This window comes from Lepidochelys kempii, chromosome 2 (assembly GCF_965140265.1).
Source record: "Lepidochelys kempii isolate rLepKem1 chromosome 2, rLepKem1.hap2, whole genome shotgun sequence".
Taxonomy (NCBI): domain Eukaryota; kingdom Metazoa; phylum Chordata; order Testudines; family Cheloniidae; genus Lepidochelys; species Lepidochelys kempii.
The window spans coordinates 43,312,186-43,334,685 of record NC_133257.1 but is presented as its reverse complement, the minus strand read 5'-3'; the positions used below and the strand labels follow the sequence as shown (position 1 = coordinate 43,334,685).

The following is a 22,500-nucleotide window of genomic DNA, read 5'->3' as shown; positions in this document are numbered from 1 at the left end:
CAAAAGGCCTTCGTCATTGTTGGCGGTCTTCAGGGGTCCGTTCTTGAACTGCAATGATGGAACATTGGATAACTTATTTCCAGTGAATTTTGGACACCACTTTGCTGTACTTCACAAGTACACAAGATGTACTTTGCTGTTTTATCAACTCCTGTGAACTTAAATGAGGGGATTATTTGTCTTAAGTCTATTTAAATAAAAAAGACGTACATACATTGAGGTTGTGACACATGATAAAGTAAGGAAGGCTTTACATTTCATGTTGCCTCTTGTGTTCAGGTACTCCAGGGGTTTAACATCAGTATATAATATTATGTCCTATATAATGGCTATTGCAAAATATATTTATCAAATAACTACTGTTACAGTTACAGGGCTAGCTGCATCTCTGGCTCCTTTCTCGTTTCTCTGAGTGCACCACCTCAGGTGTTGGGCTCTGGGTCTTTACCTAACTCAGGGCTCAGTTTTACAGTGCTCCCACTCTTAGACTGGGGTACAGTACCCTGTGTATCCACCATTCTTATCCCCCAAGCCAAACTGAGTTTAGACACCTGCGGTTCTTCTCTTTGGGAGCCTGTGACAGTGGTCTTCAGTGCTTGAAGAAGGCTGTTCTGTCAGAAGTATTAGCAGTTGTAACACTTTCAGAGAAAACAAGATATTTAAAACGTTCTACATTTCCTTCTGTTTTACCATCTCCTGATGGTGACCTAGGCAGGGCTAACTTCTTCACCAGGGTTCTGTCTCAATTAATGCCCCATTCTTAAGTATCCTTTTTAATCCAGCCAGAGTTCTTTTAAACTTCTGTGTTCACGGGCTTTTTCCTGTTCTGGTTCAAACCAATTCTGCAGGCTGGCTGGAGACAGGCAGAGTCATCAAAGCTAATAGTTCGGAAGTGGCTTATCCTGAGCCCTTCTTTTCTTTCCTGCCTGTTTTTCCGGACAGCCTGAGTTAAACCAATATCCCCATATAGAAAACACCCCAATAACTAGGCCAACATACAGTATTCATAAATCATTACAGAGCTGCCTTTAATTCCACCCCAAGTACTGACAGAGATTTTAGAGTTAAGGAGAGCCAGCAAAATTATAATCAGATGTTTGTTTATATACGTGTGTATAAATGTCAGATACTTTTTAGTTATGTCATTCATATGTTTAATTATGATAGGTATCTTACCCACAACTGTACTGGGCCAAGTTCACGCACCAGACAACGATGACTGGGATCACAAGACCTATCGATTTGAAGGAAAAGCATCAAGGTATTTTAAAAATTAAAATAATGACCTGACAAAATGGATGACAATATATTTTTTTTAAATAGAAAGAAAATATTTAAACTTTCTCTGAGAACTCACATGCCAGAGTGTATTGTGTGTACTCTAATTTGTGTGCGCACAATCTCCAAACCCCTTTCCTACATAGGAAGCCACATTATACGCAGTCATATGAGCAGCTCCAGTGCTTTAGTTTATGCCATTGTTTTGGGGTTTCTAAGGGCCTTGCACCAATGGAGGAGAAGCGTAACCAGGGCCGGCTCTAGGCACCAGCAAAGCAAGCCCGTGCTTGGGGCGGCACAGTTCCAGGGGCGGCATTCCGGCCACCCCCTTTTTTTTTTTTTTCCCCCTTCCCAGCCCCGCTCAGTCAACCAATGAGCCCCTGCATGGGGCGGGGTGGCGGGCTCAGCGTGGGAGTCCCGGCCCGGGGGCAGTCCCTGCCCTGGCCCCCTGCCGCCGGGGGAACAGGGAAATGCAGCTCCTCCTCCCCCGCCCACCCCTGCCTCATATGTCACAAATGGTGGAGGAGCCGGAGCCGAGTGGAGCAGAGCCTGGGATCGGGGCAGGACCCATGGCCAGTAATAGACCCGCTGCCCCGGACGGCTGGGCAGGTGCCCCTGGTCCGCCCCCCAGGCCACTCTGTCAGTTACCGTCCCCTCTGCGGGGGTGGGGCTGGGTTTGAGATCAGGCTGGGGGCCCACAGGCGGGATGTACAGCCCCGAGCACCTCACTCCAAACACTGCTATAGCATTACACATTCTTTTAACGTTACCAGTATCAGTGGCTTCTAGTGAGCACAGTTTCTCAAAACTGAAATTACTAAAAAATTATTTGAGGTCCATCATGTCTCAAAATCGTTTGTCAGGACTCGCATTAATTTCAATTGAAAGTACCATTGCAAAAAATTTAGATTAAAAACCAGTTCAGTTCATATAAATTCTTTTAATTTATGAGAAACTGGGTGCACCGGAAGACGCTAACGTTTTTCATTACAATGTATAGTTGAACCCAAATTGTTTGTAATTGTGATTTTATTAAAATTAAATGAGTACACTAGTAGGAAATTGTTTTATTTCACTAACTACACATTCTCTATTTTCATTTAAAAAAAATTAAATTGTCAAAAACGAAACAAAAATTGCAAAGTGCAAACATGTAAAAGCCTAAAAAAAGGGGTGGGGGGATTTTTTTTGCTTGGGGCTGCAAAAAACCTATAGCCGGCCCTGAGTGTAACATAGTTCTGCTCCACCCTGGTTCCTCGCTCTTCTTTCACCAGAGGTGAGGGGATAGATCTATTATGTCTGTCAGCTTTACACCAGGGGAATTCTCCACAAAATCTGGTCTTGCTGTGAATAGAACTTATCCTTTGCCTTTTCTTTTCAAATAATTTCTGTTGCAGGTACTTTATCCTCAATGATAACTCAGGTTTTCTGACTATTAAAGAAGGTACCCCAACAGGAACTTACAATGTAAGAGTGAAAGTTACTGATGGTATCTGGCCAGATGTGATCTCGACAGTAAAGGTGGTTGTGAAGGAAATCAAAGATGATGCCATCCGTAATGCTGGGTCTATACGAATAAATGGTAAAATAATGTATTTTTGTGTCTGCAGTATTTCAGCTGCCCCCTTTATGTTAGTGCTGGGTAACTTTGACCTCTTATTAGTCTGCTTAATTATTAGATATCTGTGTTGAATATGCTTAATATTCCTCTAAGTAGAGATCTGAAAAATGTACACACGTATTCTGCTCTGTTTTCTTTTTCCTCTGATACATAGAGGGGGGTCAGAAGACACTGCAATAAATGTTGCATTCTAGGGTAAAACAAAGATGAGTTCCACACTGACAGTGCAACCACGTATTTCTATTGCAAATAGAATTTGTTTGAATAACTCTAGTAAAAAAAAAAATCTTTCTAAAGATATTCCTGATTTAAAGAGAATTAAAATAAACGTAATGACTGAATAAATAAGCCCCCACAGTGCAAACCATTGAGCAGAAACCAGTATGAAAAATTTCAGAGCCCAAAGGTGAAAAGTCTCTCAGTGCCAAGAGAATGGAGTCAGATGTGCAAACTTAACTATTTTGGTCTCTGCTGCTCCCATTATAATTGAACGTCATATGATTGTCCTCAATCTCAAAGTTGAGTGTGTTGTTTTTTAAATTGTTTGTTACAGATATCACTGCAGAGGATTTTATATCTCAGTCTTCTGAGAGAGAAAGTAAATACAACCAAATGAAGAAACTACTTTCAGAAATCATACCAGCTCAACTTGAAAATATCCACATTTTCAGTGTCTTGAATAACCCAGGTCAAACCCGAGGCGTTGATGTTTGGTTTACAGTTTCTGGACCACCATATTATAAAGCAGAAAAACTTAACGGCAATGTGGCAGTGTCTAAAGCACGGGTATGTGGCTTTCAACTCATTGAGTTAATTAAAATCTTGCATCTATAATCTAGTGAAAATGTTTGCACAGAATCATTGATTTTTTTTTGAGAGAGAGAAAGATTGTGTGTTGCAATATTTGAGCAAAAAATTTCTTTATTAGTTTGGCCAAAAGTTTCAGATATAGATGCTTAAAGTTCAGACCCATAATCCATATTTAGGCATCCAAATAGCATGACCTAATTTTCAGAGTTGCAGACTTTGATGAGAGCTGAGGGTGTTCAGCACATCTGAATGTCAAACCACTCCTTTACTTGCATAACTTTAGGCACCCAAATTTGAATATTTTGCCCTTGGAATACTGTACTTCCTTTAGGAGTATGTGTCTCAGAACACGTATCTTCTACAGAGACTATGAAATCCTCCATAAGTGATGCATATGGTTGGTTTTTTATGCACACAGTTCTTGGTGTTCTGCTTTATTTCCTCGGCCCATGTATTGAAATGTTCCGTAACTAGAATGCACAAAATTACTCAGTCAAAAGATCCATCTTTCTACAATAAGAAAGCAGAGTGGTAAAATAACCTTTTCCCTTCAGAGAAAAATGTGAGCTGAAAATTAAACACACCAAATCACTCCTTCAAATAAAATCTTATAAGCAGCTAAGTGACTTGATACGTTGGGAGGATGCGCTTTGGCAATGCAACATGGACTGGAACCTCTATTTACTGTTGTTGCCCTTTACAACTACTTCATCTCAGTCTGATTTTAGAGAGCAAGTGTCCAGGGTGCAAAGAGAGAGAGAGAATTTGGGATCTTTTGTTATCAGAGCTGAATAAAATTACTCGGCTCAAAAAATAAAAAAAAAAAAAGTGAAATTCTTCACAAATTATTTAATAAATTCTCAATCAGTTCAAGTTAAAGCAGTCCCAGTAAGGAAGCAGGGGACTGAATGGCTACTACAATGAAGCTACCCTTTCATGGCTAGTGATGGGGTCTGTAGGCAGGTTAATGGCGCACCGGCAGGCACACTCACGCTGCTACTGCTCAGGCTCCACCTGTTCCGTGGATAAATAAGACTTTGGTTTCCCACAGCTGTGATTCTCATACTGTCTTCAGCATTAAGCTTCTTCCCACGGGAAAAGGCAGATTAATAAAACTAACTTTCTTTTCCAGCTGGAAATCATCTTGGATATAAGGATCACCCAGATTGGCATAGATGAGTGTGTGAGTGCAAACTGCACTCATAGCACTGGATGTGTCAGCAGGGACAATTATAGTCCTGTCCCCACAATAATTACTGCTGGAAGTGTCTCACTGGCATCTGTGATGGTCCTGAATAGTGCCCAGTGCACCTGTGCAGCTAGAGAAAGCCAGCATCTCTTCTGCTCCTCATACCGGACAAACCCATGTCTCAACGGTGGCACGTGTATAGATACTGACTTGGGCTACAGGTTAGTAAAACTTTTCATGCTGCTCAGAACTTCTTCTAACTCAAAATGGGTGAGAAAGGGGCTCAGAGGAGCAAATTAACATTCATCACTTCTCAAAAGGCAGATCTGGCTGGATATAATTGATTTTGTTCTTGCGAACAGATTTCTCACCTTGCTGATGGCTACTTAGGATCATCATCATCCTCAAAAGGCAGAAAGCATGCAAGTTGCACTGGCCTCCCTTAACTTGAAGGTCTGAGAAGCTCATGTTTGTGCAATCTAGATGCATTTTATTAGTCAGTCACTTCAACCAGTACCACAGCATGTCACTTACAGACTCTCCCACAGGCACAAACTCCTCGCTTTTCATGTTATTTTCTTTTAATTACTAAACTTTAATACCCAGCATATTGTCAAACATGGAAGTGAGGAAACAGTAATACACACGCATACCTTGATCCCAAAGTGTGTGTGCAGATTTATATCACCCCTCACTTACATTTAGCTATCTCTGTGGTGGAAAGGCAACAGCAGCTGCCCAATAGTTCTCTCTCCCTCTGCGTGACCATGCAAATCAAGGTATCTAACTGAACCTGCAGAGACCCTGTCCATGGTAAAGCCCACATCCAGTGCCAATATGCTGCTCAAATGTATTAAACATAGAACAATCTTGCTACAGAGGAACATAGTCTTTTCACAGCCTCCTGCCGTTATCATTCACTCATATCAGAGACTTGGACCATGGATAGATCCTTCCCCACCTCATTCCTTTGTTGTCATTTGTAGGGGTTTGCCCTTTGCCCCACCTGTCTCTTCAGGTACTGTAGTGTATAGGAACTGAATAGTACAACAGATGCCCAATCTTCCTCTCTTCCATTATACTACTTTCCCATTAACAACCCTTCCACTATCTGTATTCCTACTATTCCTATTGAAATCTCTTGAGCCTCCATGGAAAAAAAAGCTCTTCACATCTGTTTTTGTAATATAAATAAAGCAGATATAATTAAATATTTCAAAACAGTGAACCTGCCATCACCCTAGTGGCTTGTAAGTTGTATCCCTTTCCCTGCTTCATTCATCTGTTTTGCCTGTTTAGATTGTAAGCTTTTGAGAGAAGGGATTCTCATCCTGTGTGTATAGCATCCAGCAGATTTGAGGTACTACACTAATATATACACAATAATCCACAAATCCGATAACTAGCAAGATATCCTCTCTCTCTCCCTCTGAGTGATATTAAAGAGTTAATAACAGGAGGGTATAGTGAGGTCTTGTATATTACGATGGTTTAACTATTTTTTCACAAAAAATCCTTTATGTACATAACATGAAGTATTACTTAAAGCTAAACTGTGCTTGTAAAAATAAATGAACTAAGCACAGTTTGATGCATCAGCTTTGATTGTGATTATTCACTTGTTTTGTTCTCCACGTGGTGATCTGCAGTGTCTCCCCCACTCATTAATGTGAGTTAGCATGGTTTGTGCTGTATATTAAGGATCATTTCCTTAAGGGTTATATTCTGAGTTTTCAGCATGGAGAAAAAACAAATTAAAGTTTTTCTTTACTCTTATAGCTGTAAATGCCCTGCAACTTTTGATGGGCCTGAGTGCCAGCAAACAAAACGTACCTTCAGAGGGCATGGTTATGCCTGGTTCCCTCCCATCAAGCCTTGCTTTGAGAGCCGTATCTCATTGGAATTCATTACTGACGTGGCTGATGGCCTTCTGTTGTACAATGGACCACTAGCACATGTTCATCCTGGAGAAGTGGAAGACTTCATTGCTTTAGGTTAAAATCTTTAACAGGTTCACTTTCTGCATGAGTGCATGCATGCATGTACAACTTAGGTTTTTATTTACTGTCTTGTACTTTCTTTGTCTCTTAAAAAAGAGAAAAAAGCATTAAAAAATTTTCTTGGCAAACGAAGAGCATTCAAAACAACTTACCAGCACTTCAGGTTCATTCTATGTACTGTTATTCCTTGCCCTGCAGGCTAAGTGGTTTTAATGCTAGTGAAAAAATGCAGTTTAGAAAGACTCATGATATCTGGGACAGCACCAATCTGCATCTCATTCCCAGACTAAAAAACTCCTTAAACTGAAACTGAATTGGTAGTTTTTAGTTCATGTGGATTTTAATACTTATGTGGTTGACTTTTGGACAGGAGAAGGCTTCTTCAATAACTGTTTCTTTTCCAGAGCTTTCTGACAGTGTCCCATCCCTGACTCTGAGTCATGGCTCTGGGGTACTCTTCCTGCAGTTGTCTCAGAAAGTTAATGTTGCAGATCGCCACTGGCATAATATAAAAATCATAAGTGATGGAAAGGCAAGTATAAAAACAATCCTTTAAAGCCTTTGGTTCATCTGGATATCATTTCAAGATAAGATTCCTGCTTTTAGAATAATGTCCCCTACCCCACCCCCAATGGCCATGGGCATCAGCTTCAGCAGGCATTCCAGACTTTCAGCTTTGTCTCCCATCCTTTTTTTCAGGGAGGCAGCATTGTCTAGTGATTATACCACAGGGCTGGGGTAATCACATTAGTCATATTCCATTCCTGACTTGCTGGAGTGACCTGGGGCAAATTCCTTCATTGCTCTGGGCTGGACTCTGATCCACCAATTTCAATTATGCCACTTACACAGAGTAAAGTGAAGCTAAAGAGGCTGGAGATTGCACAGAAGAAATTCTTCAATACTATGGTAATCTCTGCTGTTCTGAAGCTGGTGGAGGTGACTCCACCGCCATCTGTGCTGGAACCTGAGAGAGGAGAGGGAGGGACCAATGACCAGTTGGCTGAAACTCCTGGAGTCTTGATCAGCCTCTGCTTTTTACTGTACCCACAGCTCTGTTTGGGCACAGGGGAGAATCAAAACTTCTGTGTCTGGTTCTTCATCTATAGCAGGGGTTCTCAAACTGGGGGTCAGGACCCCTCAGGGGGTCACGAGGTTATTACATGGGGGGGTCGCGAGCTGTCAGCTTCCACCCCAAACCCCGCTTTGCCTCCAGCATTTATAATGGTGTTAAATATATTTTAAAGTGTTTTTAAATTATAGGGGGGGCGTTGCACTCAGAGGCTTGCGATGTGAAAGGGGTCATCAGTACAAAAGTTTGAGAACCACTGATCCATAGAATAGGAATGCTAATGTATAATTACCCACCTCTGAGCTCTGCAGGTAAAAACTCATTATTATGTTAATACATTTTTCCTGAATTTTAACTTGTAGTTAATGGCACTGGCCTGTTGTGTAGGTGGTGAAAAATCTGAAATTAAAAAACAATTTGATCTTTAATGTAACGCATTTTCCACTCTAGAAAGTGCAGCTGATCCTTGACCACTGCGTAAACGTTTCAGTTAAAGATGACGATGGCATCCTTAAGGAAATCTCCCAGATGGATCCGTCTGCCTGTGAAATTTCAGAAGAGACTCCAGGAAATGAGAGGTAAAAACAAAACAGATGACACAACCACAAAAGAACCAAGAAAGAAAAGGAAAAACACCAAGTTACTGTTAATCTAGGTTGACTGCTACTAATTCTTTCCTTTTTTTCCGCTCCTCCCCACTGCAAATGCTGGCAGGTTCCTCAATGTTCACCAACCCTTACAGCTGGGTGGAGTTAAGAAGGCCTTGCCATACCGTAATTCACAAAAGCACTTCAAAGGGTTTGTTGGCTGTATACGGAATGTCATCATTGACAGCAAGGTAAAAGTGTCAGGAAATAGTTCTTTGGGGCAATATTTTTAACTGTAGCTGCCTAAGGTGGTGTTTTTCCCTCCCCCTCCCCTTCTTTCTAGGTCTATGATTTGGAGCACCCTGCAGAGTCCTTAAACACTGAGCCAGGCTGTACTATGACTGATGAAATGTGTCTCAGAGCTGGGGCCCTCTCCTGTGGTATTCATGGCAAGTGCATTGGTGAATGGGGCTCTTTTAATTGTGGCTGTTACCCTGGATATGCTGGATCAAAATGTGACAAAGGTACAGTTAGTCTTGGAGAGAAATGAAGCATGGGAATCTTTGGGAATAGGCAGTAGATATACCATGGTACAGAATTTGTTTAATTTGATAGCAGTCGGTTGGAGCCAGTAACTAAGTAATGCAATGCCTTGCTCTGTGAAAGGTTTGGACTTGCAGATACTGAAGTACTTATGTACACTTGTTGCACAAAGGAAGTGTCACAATGAGAGTCTTAGCAGGACTTCATTTACCTCTTTTGTGGTTTCATTCTGTGAGCAACATCTGACTGGGAATGAGAGATGGGAGGATTTGCAGGGTTTTTTTGTGGCTCATGCCCCCATTTCTTTCAAGCTTGGTTCTGATTCTTGTTCTAAAACGAAGTTCAGCTAATACTGCACCTTTCAGCATCCTTGGTGGCTATAGGCGAGAGGAAGGATGACACAGGAGTTAAGTCACTATCTTGGAGACGCAGGTTCAATCTGCCTGTGCTGCCGCACTTCCCATGTGATCTGGGGAAAGTCCAAGTTAGTTACCAAGAATGGAATCTAGGTGAACAATCACTTGAAGAAAGAATGGTCACTGCTCTCCAGTAACTGGTTCTTCAGGATGTTGTCCACACAGGTGCCATGACCCACACTCCCACTGGGTGCTAATCAGAGCTCTCTTCTTATGGGGTTCTCACTGTAAAGGAACTGAGCGTGGGTTTCAGCCACTGTCCCCTGTGCACTCAGCTGTGGCAAGGGACAAGATTGCTGGGGCCGCCAGTGCAGCCCCAACAAATAATGCTGTTCAAAAGAATCTGATCTCATGAGCTTGGGGAGCACACACTGAGTGGAATTGCTGTTGGCAGCATGTCTTGAAGAACCACAGCTACTGTAGGGTGAGTAATTGTGCTGTGCTCTCTCTACTAGGTCTATGTGAAGTATATTACGGGGATCGCACTCTTCATAGCTTGTGTAGGATGAGCTTATTGTACACACCAGGGGCTCCTTGCATCTCTCCATTTCCCGCCCCGCCCCCCAAGCTCTCCGTGTGCCACCCTCCCATCCCCCTCTAGTTCAGGGATTCCCTTCAATCCCCCCAATCTCTTTCCTGCTAGATGTCTGCCTTCCTCCAATCTCCCCCTCTTCTTCTACCAGTTTCCCCCATTCTTCTCCCATATCAGAGACTCTGTGTGCACCCCCATTTCCATTCCCCCTCAGACCTCCATGGCATCAGCACTGTGTGCCCCAGACCAGGATTCCCCATTTGCCCCAAAATGCCAGGGGCTGTATCTTCCCCCTTTATCCCCGTACCACAGTTCTCCAACCCTATCCCCCACTAGGGGTTCTCTGTATTTCCCAATCCTCACTCCACCTATTCCAGCATTCCCCATTCATACAGCAAACATAGTACCTATCTTTAAAATGGGAAACAAAGAGGACCTGGGGAATTTTCGACCAGTCTAACTTCGATACCTGGAAAGATACTGGAACAAATTATTAAACAATCCATTTGTAAGCATCTAGAGGATAATAAAGTGATAGATAATAGCCAATATGAATTTGTTAAGAACAAATTTTGACACATCAACTGAATTCCCTTCTTTGGCGGGGTTACTGGCCTAGTAGATGAGGGGAAGGAGTAGAAGTGATATATCTTTTCAATAAGGCTTTTGACACAGTCGCACTTTGACATTTTCATAGACCATATTTCCCTAGTTTGTCTAGCAGCTCACAAGTGCAGCCACATTGATTCACAGACATTCCTTCACAGATGTGCAGAACACAAACCGCAATAATCCATTATCACAAAGCTACCCAAGAATATAATAGAAAGTAGCCATTCTGATACAATATACCTTTTAGGGGAACCTTCCATTGTTATGAGAACAGTGGCTGGCTAAAAGGTGCCAGATTAGTTATTAATAACCTTTTTAAGATGTAAATCCTGGCTGTATGTGACACCACCTCCCTATGCCTTGCCTTGCCGAGGTTCTGTGCTGTGATACACCCATATTTTAGGGATTCTACCATTGCCTTCCCTCTCACCCACTGCTTGGGTCTTCACTGTGACAAGTTTCGCAACATGAAATTCATCTCCCTGATGTCCACCCTTATCTCTTTCCTTGCTTTAAAACAAAATAAAAACCCCACTGACGTTTTTAAGTTTCAAAATTGTTTTTTAGATCACTTTTGGCTTTTTGTGTGCTATAATGCCCTCTCCAGTTCCTGTATTCCCATACTTGCTATTTTTATCTGCTCTAACTTTTGAGAGAGTGGCTTAGAGTCTGTGTAGCTGTGTAGCTTTGTGTTCCACAACACCCGAAGCACCTTGGCCAGAGTTTCTTTTGAACTAAAATCCTTATCTTGAGGGTTAGTTTATCTCTTCAGAGCTCTGTGTGTGTACAAAAGGTAAGGTCTGTGTGAGTGCCAAATATTAAGATGTTACATTTATATTTTCCATGTGTTATGTTTAGTTCTCCTGGAGTGGGCATTTGGAAGGGACAGTTGGATTCATTATGAACTGAAAAGATTTCTTAGTGCCCACATTACCCAGGTCCAGCTCATGGTACGCACCCGTGTTTCCTTCAGCACTCTTGTCAGCATGGCATCAGCAGACGGGAGTGAATACATCAGATTGGAGGTAAACAATCCAAATGCTGTTCTGTCAGTGGTGTTCACTTGTGCCACTGCACTCTGATCAAAAAGAAGCTTCTTCTGAATATTTAAAGGTGCCTGTTCCTCAAAAGAAGAAAGGCAGGGCTTGATGCTTTGAGTAACGATTCTCATGCATGGAAGTTCTGTCTTTCCTTAGAAATAAATGTAGCTAGCGCAGTGCTGCTTGGCCATGCAGGGAACACTTCCCACTGACTAGAATTTGTGGCTTATATTCCGATGTTTGGACATGTATTCCTGGTATAAGTGTGAACGTTATTAAAGGTCTCTTCCCCTGTGTTCCCGTAGGTGGTTGATGGACATTTTGGTGTTAATTTCAATTTGGGGGACAAAGAGCAGCATCTGAAACTGAGCACATTACGCATAGACAACGGCCAGTGGGTTCTGCTGACTCTGGAGCGCTATTACAATGAGTTTACCTTGCGTGTTAATAATGGCGGAGGGGATCATGAAGTGACCTCCTTTGTGGGTGCAAACAGATGGTTCGAAATGGACTTGGCAAGCATTGTGCTAGGAAACCGCTTTCCTAACCACTCAGAGAGTGATTTCCAAGGTAGGTGACACATGAACCATGGAAATGACATGTTCAGGAATAATGAGACTCCAGGCCCCGCATAGACATATCCATCGAAGGCTGGAGTGTCCCTGGAATGCAGGATCTGGCTTGTGGCTGGAAGTTCAGAGCTAATGCCTTGCCCTCCGTTCACCAAATCATGCCCTAGTACTGATGTAAATCGGATTTTTGATATTTTGCATGGTAGACATTGGCAGAGTAAAGCAAGAATTAGTGGCGTTCGAATCCCAGCTCTCTGGGCCTGGAGGGAGGAGAACAACACTGAGATTGTCCCAACCTTTTCCCCCCCATGCCTGAGGGGAGGGGAGGATCCATATTAGATTATTTACTGCAGGGTGTGAGGTGGGAGGTTCTGCACAGAACTTCACTACCCTGCCCCCATGGCTGGGCTGGATGGAGATGCAGCTCTGTCTGTCAAGTTTTGTGCAAAATAGAAAGCAGTCACTTGCATCTGGGTTCCTCTCATACTCCCTATTCAGCCTGCAGCAGGGTGGGGGAGGGGAGCCCCAGTCAAACCACCTATTTCACAGCTTCAACTCTGTTGAGCTCTGCTGAAGGAGTGCTATAATGCTGTGCAGGGCCAGCCAGCAAGAACCCAGGCACGCATGTCAGAAGGCATCTTGACCACTAGTAAAATAGTGTTTGCGTTACTTAACTCTTATCCTGCGATCAGACTATTTTGCATGCAAACAGTGATCGTTTTGATAATGAAACAAGTCCTCAAAGATGTTTAAAGAACTTTACAATGCAGTGTGCTTTGAGAGGATTTGTGAGGAATGCTGTATGTTTCTGTCTTTGTGCTTTTCTGCTCATGTAGGTTGCATGTGTGATGTCCGGCTGAACGGTCAGCCTCTTCTTGGGGATGGCAAAAGCACAGAGTTCAGCTTCATTCTGAAGCAGCAAGGCGTCACCATTGGCTGTCATTCCAATGCTTGCCGCAATCAGCCCTGTCACAGTCCTTTCCATTGTGTAGACTTGTGGAGAAGGCATGAATGCAGGTACACTTAGCTTTTGTTTTTCCTGTGGGAGTGGGACATGATCATCTGCGACCCTCTCTCTTTCTACTTAAGTCCCTGCAGATTGCCGCTATCCAATCCACTTCTAAAGGGAAAGCTCCAGGGTTCTCTCCCATATACTTACCTGGGAACCGCATGGCAAGGAGTCTGGCATGCTTTCTGACTCCCCAGTTTTCCAGGAGGAGGATTTGTGTTCTTACAGGAGTTTTTACCCCTCCATTATCTTTCCAATTTCATGTTGGAAGATGAGGAATACAGGGGCACCAAGCCTGTTCCATGCTGCTGGTAGATTAAGTCCCCAAAGGGACCAGTCCCAGGATGGGGATGAGGATCATCCTCCCAAAATGTTCAAATAACCAGTCAAAGCCTGTGTGCAGCACTGCAACAAACTTGCTCATCCTCTTTCTCTGGATGTCAATGGGGGCTACCAGATTCTCCCTCTGGTTCCAAATGTGTGTGGAGGGAAAGAACCTTTCCTGCTTCTCCAGCTAGGGTTGGTCATGTTTTGAAGCAGACTGTTTCCCTCCTTTGGGGAAGAAGTACAGCTCTTTGAGGAATCTGGGGTATCTTTTGTGTATTTTCTTGTTCTCTGGGCATTGTGGCAATGCTACAGACAGGAGTTATGAAGCAAAGTAGGGGGACACCTGGAGTTTCTGTTTACATGGCAATACCTAGAACGTCCTTTCAGTTCACAGCTATTTCATAGTAGTGATATGGCGTGAGTGCTTCTTGGCTTTTATTTTCTTTAAAAGCTTTTATTATTGGTTTTAGAAATGTGTAAGTATCAAACTGGAATTACTGAACAATTTTCATTGCACAGCGTTTGCAAAGAAGCATGCTCTTCCTGTCAGCACCATCACCCAAAATAATCTGTTGGTTTCATCATTCAGGTGCCCAACTGGCAAAGTAGAAGTGACGGATAATCTCACAGGGCTTAAACGCTGCACCTCTACACCCTGTGGACTCTGGAACTGTAGGAATGGGGGTACCTGTGTAGCACATTCCCAAGACAAATTTGTCTGCCAGTGTCCTGATGGCTATAAAGGAAAGTGGTGTGAAATCAGCCAGGTGAAAGCAGGAAAACCAGTTGGACTCAGCTCTGGCTCCATCTTGGCAATCAGCATGTGCCTCCTTGTCTTTCTAGGTAGGAAAGCAAATACTTTTAATTTATTCTCACACTGTGTGTTACACCATTGAAACAAGGACACTGCCACTTATGAGAGAGAGCCTTTTACTTCTGGCTATGAGTCACCAGTTCAAATTCAGCTTAGGATAGTAACAGCTGAAAGTCATTATCACATAATTGCAGTTCACTGGCTTCAGGACTGGTTCAAGTAAAACTACATTCCCCCTCCATTCACTTCCACCCCCCTCTAAAGCTTCCCCAGGTGCACAAAGCTGGAAGGCCCAAGACTGCATGTGCACCTATTTTCACCTCCAAGCCTCAACTGCCCCAAATTCTCATGTTGTTGTGGTCACATTATTGGTATTCCAGCAGCATCTACCATGTGGTAGGCACTGTTCACATTCATAGGAAGGCACAGACCCTTCCCTAAAGAGCTTACAATGTAAGCAGTCAAGCAACATACAAGGGATGGGTCAGAAAGAGAAGCAATCAATATAAAAGTTGTATATATTTTATATATACTTTCAGTACAGATTAGTTGATCTTTGATTATATTATACATACATGGCTATATGGTCAACCTATCCAATATTAGCCAGGGCTTGGCGGGAAATGGTTTTCCTGTCCTATGAAAAATGTTGAAATTGAAAATATTTTCCTGTTCCACATTGAGGCAAAACTGAGGCCTTTTGACATTTGGGGGACAGGGGAGGAAGGAGACCCCCACCAAACCCAGAATAGCTAATAGCTCTCTGGTTAGGACACTGATTGGGGATGTGGGAAACCCAGGTTTCTTCCTGATCTGATTCAAAACTGCTACCGTTTTGACAAATTGGCATTTTCTGACCCCAAAAGAGAAGTCATTGGAAAAACTGACTAGCTCTAGTCCAGACTGTTGTCAAAGTGTATGCTCATTTACATTGCTGTCAATACATTGAAGTCAGTGGGGGTTGTTCAATATCTGGACCGGTGTGAATAAGCACAAAAATGTTTGGCTCCTTGTGTGCTTTTTGCAGGAGGAGTTAGGAAAATAGTGGGAGGCTCTCTTTTAAACAGGAAAAGGGGGAAGCTGTGGTCTGCCCCAGCCAGGATCGTGGGGTATGTCTACACTGTAATAACACACCTGCAGCTGGCCCATGTCAGCTGACTTGGGCTCACAGGGCTCCAGATGCAGGACTATAAAACTGCAGTGTAGATTTTCAGGCTCGGGCTGGAGCCTGGGCTCTGGGACCCTACCTCCTCAAAGGGTCGCAGAGCCCAGGCTTCAGCCCAAGCCTGAAGGTCTATAGCCCCGCAGCCTGAGCCCTGCAAGCCCAAGTCAGCTGACATGGGCCAGGTGTGGGTGTTTTTTATTGCAGTGTAGACACATCCTGGGAGAGGCATCCTATTGCAGGCTCAAACTGTTACCCAAAAACCCTGTCAGCACAAAGCAGCTGATGTGTTACTGGAGAATAAGTCTTGAAAATAACATTTGAATTATGCCTCCTACAACTGCAGCTGGGTCAGAAATGTCTGAGTAGATCCTGATTGACTTATTTGAAATGAGCTCAGATTTCATGTATGAAGTTCTGTTTAGGGCCACCTCACTTTTGGTCCTCCTTGTTTGCCGTTTCTGTCTCTTTCCCCCAACCCAACCCTAGTCTTTCATGTTGTATCTCATCACTCTCTGCTTCATTCCCTGGCACCCAGTGGTTAAAATCCTAAATTTGCTGGTGGCTTTGTGTGGCCACCACACTTCCACGCACTATTGTCACTTCCGCGTCACTCATTTTGAAAGGGACAAGGAGAGAGTTGCATTTTTTATTTTTCCTGATTGTATCCATGGCCAAAGGTTAAAGTTCTAGGATCTGGGCTCTTATCCAGTGCTGCACCCCTACAAGTACTTCCTTCAGATAACATGTCCCTTCTCCTTGTTTCTGGTTCGAGTTCAGGCATAAACTGATGCTCTAATGGCATTTCTTTTAAAGAGGATTCAGCGATAACCATGGTGTTTAGGACTATGAAAAGTGCTACAAAAACTAAATTTTATTATAATCTGATTGCTTAGCTTCTCTCTCCTAATAAAATTGTCAGCTCCCCATATTAACAATTAAAACAGTGTACATATCTCAGAAAAGTAATGACTCAAATGATTATATTACATTTGTTATCTTCATTAAAACAGTGTTTTACTTACTTTGGGTATCTTATTTACTCAGGATTGGTGAAAGGCCAGAGAATGGCCAAAATGCCTTCTATTTAAATGTCCTAATGGATTCCTGTAGGTAAGTAAAATACCCTTTTAATGAAGTTTATGATGTAACATATAGATGATTCATTACCTTCCTGGAGAGAGTACTTATGTTTAATTGGATACTGGGGTTTAAACAATGCATTTCTTACCTGGGAATGTGGATATTAAATACTAATTTTTCTTAGGTTGTTTTCAAATGTGATTACATTTCAAAGGAGGGTAGAGGCCACATAATAAACATATATGCATCTGTTTGTTCCAGCTCTGTTAGTCTCTTACACAGTGTGGAGTCAGTGGGGAAGATCAGGGTTTCGGAAAGGAGGAGTTTATCACATTCCTGAAGAGCATGAAAGCTGGGAGGATGTTAGAGAAAATGTCTTCAATTATAATGAGGAAGGAGGGGGAGAACATGACCAGGTATGGTACAGCATCTTGACAATATTTTAAACACACAGCAATCCAGACCCAAATGGCTCTCTCACTTTCCTGTCAAAGAAACAGTATATTCAGAAAATAAGAAAACGGAATTTCAAAAAATTGTGTGGAACTTTTCAAGAGGTATGCGCTACTAACTAAAGCACCCAGATGATCTTGCTCACATAACCCTCTTCTTCCCTGACCCCCCCCCCACCCCTATATTTTCTCTAATGACATGTCTTATCTTAGATCTAAATCTCCTGGAGGAAGGTTGTTGTGTATTAAAGCACCTTGCACTTAATGTAACAACTTGTGAAAAAGAAGGGAACATAAGGAAATTGTTTCTCTCACACAGATGAACACTACCCAATAACAGCAACAGCAAGGAATTTATGTAGGCAAAAGTATCATGGGAGTAATTACTTCACTCTTACTTTGGGACTTTTCAAAATCTGTTTGCTATGACTTCTCTATGATAGTGTCTGAGAAGAATTATAACAAGTGTGCTCAGCTTGCTTTTTTCTTCTCCTTTTGCTGGACCCTATCCAGGTTACTTCATGTTTTAAAAGAGGAAAAATATTTCTTTGGCTCAAATAGATCAGTTCATTCAGGTGTATAGATCAGTGGGGCATACAAGTTTCCCAAGCAGCCTCTGTAGGCTTCTTGTGAGGTCCTGAAATTACCTTAGGGCTTGTCTGCATGGGGAATTAGCAGGGAAGATAGTGAGAAATTACTATGGGAATAATTTAAAGCCTGGAATAGCTATTCCACACTAACTCCCTACGTGGACTCACTTATTGTACATCAGTGGTTCCCAAACTTGTTCCACCGCTTGTGCAGGGAAAGCCCCTGGCGGGCCATGCTGGTTTGTTTACCTGCCGCGTCCACAGATTTGGCCGCTCGTGGCTCCCAGTGGCCGCGGTTCGCTGCTCCAGGCCAATGGGAGCTGCAGGAAGCCGTGGGCTGAGGGACATTTTGTCTAATCTGAAGGTGTCATCCCTTTTCAGATCCTCTCTTTTCTTCAGTCTGTGAAAACTTCCCATACTCTGCTTCATTTGTGAGTTTAAAAAAGCCCATTGCTTGCTGTTTAGGGCATTTGCTTTGTGTTGTACGTCTCTTTAATGTTTGCATTAATTAATGTGTTTCAGACTGCTTATGATATAGATGAATTAAAGAAACCCCTGCAAAGCATCCCCCAGTTCTCCTCAGAAACCACTGCTCCACCCTTCAAGACACATCCTTGTCCAGAGAGAGACCCATTTACGAAACACTCACATCAAAGGGACTCAAATTCTGCAGTCACCAGTATTTCAGACTTCAAGGAATATGTGTCTCAAATAATATACGATGCAGACAATGATCTATGTAGTCTTCCAGCAGACACTATTCACTTTTACTGCTTAGAGGGGCAGTATTCTCTGGCAGGGAGCCTTAGTTCCTTAGACTCCTCCAGTGTTGATGAAGATCTAAACTATGATGACCTCCATGAGTGGGGATCAAAGTTTGACAAGCTTAAAGAACTCTATGCACTTTCAAATGAACACTTTTAAATGGAGAGGTGAGAACCCAACACATTGCTGTAATATGAACTACTTAGTGTTTTGTATAAGATGCTAAACTGTTTCTAACTGGTTAAATAAATAACTTATTTATTGAGTCAGGCATTTCTTATGAATCACTCACCTTTCCCTTAAGTGACTGAATACAGAATCTTTTTGTATGTACTGTATAGATATTTAAAGTTAGAAATTTAAAGGTTTTTTAATGTGTGAATTTTCTTGAATACTTTAAAATGTAGGACTTTCATAGCACAGGAATAGCTTTATGCAATACTTTATTTTGTGTAGGCCAAAGTGAATTATTACAAACATCCTGTATGCAAATACTTCAGTTATTTTCTTCTTGGTCTTAGTGTGATTCTGAACACTGGTGGGAAGATTTTTATAAAATTGCAAACATTTTAGACTGTAAAATCACAACTATAATTATAGATGTTAAATATAAAACATTTTTTAAAAATTGTTTTTGTTTTTCTTTTGTTCATAATTGTCCGCTTCTCTTATTTCCTTTCTCTCCCCCAGCACACACACTCTTATAAACATTGTCCAGACCTTTAATTTAAGGCCTTTGGGGATGGGATCAAACAAAGTAAACACTTGGGGATAGCAGAAAGAAGATCAGAACATCTTGCTGTATAGTATGTATACACTTCACTGGCTTGCAGAATAGAGTTATACATGTTACATAGTAACACGTCTTCCCTAAGTGCATGATCAACAAAGTTAGAAACAATGTACTAGGTCAGTTGTTTATTTTCCAACTTCCCCTTCCACACACACTCTCTAATTGCATGTGATAGCTAAAGTGAGCTGCTACCATAAGCCTCTGGAGAGAAGTGGTGATTTGAACACGGGATTGGTGTCAGGAACTCCTGAGTTTTAATCCTGGCTTTGACACTAGTTCCTGCGGCAGGGGGCAAGTCACATTAAGCGATTTCTCTCTCTAAACTGGGGACCATACCCACTTCATAGGGTTGATATGTGAGGATCAGCTAATGTATTAAATTATTTTATACTCCTTTTTAATGATTTCATTAATACCACAACACTATACATAAAGCCTGATTTTTAGTCTAGCCAATTCTATGTAAATGTGATGTGTAGCCATAAAATACTGCTTTAAAATTAGACCTTCCATCGCTGTGCCTGACGTTCATGCCTGATCTATGAGAAGTGGAGCTACAGCGAGAATACTCTGTTTAAAATAAGGGAGGTATTGAGAAATACAGTAATTGTTCTAATACAAATATTCTGAGACACACTTCACTGAAAAAAATCTGTCAACTGAATAAAAAATGTACTTAATTAGCACAATTAAATTCATATAAACCATATTTAAAATGTTGATATTTATCAGCTAGGTACTACGCAGTAGAGAAAACAGGATAGCAACTCAAACCATGACTCTTTCCTTTGTGAAGGACAGATATTGATTTGTTCATGCAAAGTCACTGATCATGGCAACCATACACTGTATTGTCATGTTTGGTATAATGAAAGTTCTTCCCTACTTACTAAAAGATAAATGTATTACCTTTTTGTAAGAAACTAGTAATTGTAATAGCTATTTTATACTCCTGGAACACACATGTATGTTGTGCTATAAATAAAAGCTACTGAACCTCAAAATGTCAGTGAGGTTATCTGCTTCTTGAGTCTTGTACTGAATACATTTAGTTACATTATACTGTAGATATTGAATATAAATTTCTATCACTCCTATCGCTCTTTTGTACTTGAAGTTCAGTAAAGATTGTCAAGCTTGTCATATTGGTGCATTACGTCTTCAACAAGGAAGAGATGGATTTCAGGTGTTCAGTGTACTACTGACCCCAGCGTGTTGGAGAGTAGTCTGCGTTATCTGTAATGCAACTAAAGTCTGGCAGTGTTTTTACTGGTTCTACACATACATGCATAGCTTAGGAAAGTTTATAGGTAGCTAGCAGTATATTTTTTTTCCCTAGGATCAGTGAAGGTGCAATGGAACAGTAGGGTCCACTGGAAGAGAAGGGTCTTATGGTGAAAGCACTGCACTGTGCTGCTTCCTTCCATATGCTAGACGAAGGTGGGTATGGAGGGAAGAAGGGCCTTGTGTCTCATTAGTTCACATATAGCAGAGTACAGCACGTTTCTACCGCTAGCAGATAATATTCAGCTGTCTAGCAAATAGCTGAAAATAGTGGAATTTTTTTTTAAACATAAGAAATTGTATACAAAATCTAATTTACAAGAGATTAAAGGTGCAAGGTCACGAAATTACAGCTCAGGCTATCTAGAAACCTTAACACTGATTCCTTGTGTGATTAATAAGAGGTCTCATTCAATGGTGAGCTGGAGCCAGTTCGCACCAGTTCACTGGAGCCGGTTGTTAAATTTAGAAGCCCTTTTAGAACCAGTTGTCCCAGCTTCTAAATTTAACAACTGGCCAAAAGTGGCGCCTTTGGCGCCGACTCCGTGGGTGCTCCAGGGCTGGAGCACTTATGGGGAAAATTTGGTGGGTGCAGAGCACCCACTGGCAGCTCCCTGTCCCACCCCGTGCCTGGCCCCAGCTGACCTCCACCTCCTCCCGAGAATGTGCCGCCCCGCTCTGCTTCTCTGCCCCCCCCCCCGCTTCCCGCGAATCAACTGTTCATGCGGGAAGCCTGGGAGGGCTGAGAAGCAAGCAGCAGCTTTGCACTCAGGCCCAAGGAGGCGGAGCGGAGGTGAGCTGGGGCGGGGGGAGGTGCGAGGAGGGCCGCCCTCACCGCAGCAGGTAACCCGGGGCGGGGCGTAGGAGAACCGCTCCCTGCCCCAGCTCACCTCCGCCTCCTTGGCCCTGAGTGCGAAGCCGCTGTTGGCTTCTCAGCCCTTCCAGGCTTCCTGCGTGAAAAAGCTGATTCGTGGGAAGCCGGGGCGGAGAAGCAGAGCAGGGTGGTGCATTCAGGGGAGGAGGCGGAGTGGAGGTGAGCTAGTGATGGGGTGGGGAGCTGCTTTTCACCATGGGTACTCCAGCCCTGGAGCATCCACGGAGTCAGTGCTTAAGGTGCCACTTTTGATGTGATCAGTGGGGGGAGCGGCCCCTCCACCTGTTCCCCCCCCCAGCTACGCTACCCCACCCCTAGGAGCCAGAGGGACCTGCTGGATGCTTCCTGGGAGCTGCCCCAGGTAAGCAACGCCGAAACTCCCCACCTTGCCCCCCGGCAGGTCCCTCTGGCTCTTAGGGGCAGGGTAGGCACCCACTATGGTGGCCCACGAGACCCTCCTGCCCAGTTCTGGGGGCAGTCAGGGGACAGGGGAGGGGGGGGGCATCAAGGAATGCAGGGGGTTGGTTGGGGCAGGAGTCCCAGGGGGCGGGGGTGGGCCACGACCCCCTCTTGGGGTGAGGAGGGAACCGGTTGTTAAGATTTTGGCAGCTCATCACTGGTCTCATTACATTTTTCCCCCCTACAGGATCCCTATTTTGCTAAATGTGAGACATCTGGGCCTGGTTTCTCAGTAGTATTATATAGCACTTTGTATGTTAGAAGCACAGCTTCAATTGACTTCAGTTGCAGGTGTTAGTACTCAACACTTGCAAATCCAGTCCCAGGGCCTCTCATTGAGCATCCAGAAAATGAATACAGTTTATGGCCATCTGTTTAAAAATTTTGGTTTAAGCAACTTGCCCAGCAGCACAGAGGAACTCTGTGGCAGGAGAGTGGGATTCTATCCCTGCCTAAGAGCAACATTCAAATGTCTTAACTAGGAGACCATCTTTTCTCTTCCTGCAACCTCTCCCTCATTCACTACACACTTCCATCTTCTGCAACGAATGAAGTAGGGTTCCTATAGGCAACACTCCTTCGCTGCATAACCCAAATTCATTCAACAAGCACCATT

General features: G+C 43.0%; 1 protein-coding gene across 1 annotated transcript in view; it reads left to right on the top strand.

Annotated features, from left to right (window-relative positions):
• The window catches only part of LOC140906500 (neural-cadherin-like), a 94,606-nt gene extending 75,830 nt beyond the window's left edge, over positions 1–18,776 (top strand). Inside the window, exons 19-33 of the mRNA XM_073330553.1 lie at positions 1,168–1,261; positions 2,676–2,860; positions 3,453–3,685; positions 4,842–5,119; positions 6,678–6,892; positions 7,303–7,430; positions 8,421–8,548; positions 8,685–8,808; positions 8,901–9,081; positions 11,519–11,685; positions 12,006–12,270; positions 13,109–13,289; positions 14,198–14,451; positions 16,929–17,083; positions 18,232–18,776. Of these exons, the coding sequence (XP_073186654.1) occupies positions 1,168–1,261; positions 2,676–2,860; positions 3,453–3,685; positions 4,842–5,119; positions 6,678–6,892; positions 7,303–7,430; positions 8,421–8,548; positions 8,685–8,808; positions 8,901–9,081; positions 11,519–11,685; positions 12,006–12,270; positions 13,109–13,289; positions 14,198–14,451; positions 16,929–17,083; positions 18,232–18,633 (2,990 nt within the window). The 3' untranslated portion in view covers positions 18,634–18,776. The remainder of the gene's footprint in view (positions 1–1,167; positions 1,262–2,675; positions 2,861–3,452; positions 3,686–4,841; positions 5,120–6,677; positions 6,893–7,302; positions 7,431–8,420; positions 8,549–8,684; positions 8,809–8,900; positions 9,082–11,518; positions 11,686–12,005; positions 12,271–13,108; positions 13,290–14,197; positions 14,452–16,928; positions 17,084–18,231) is intronic.
• The last annotated feature ends 3,724 nt before the right edge of the window (positions 18,777–22,500 follow it).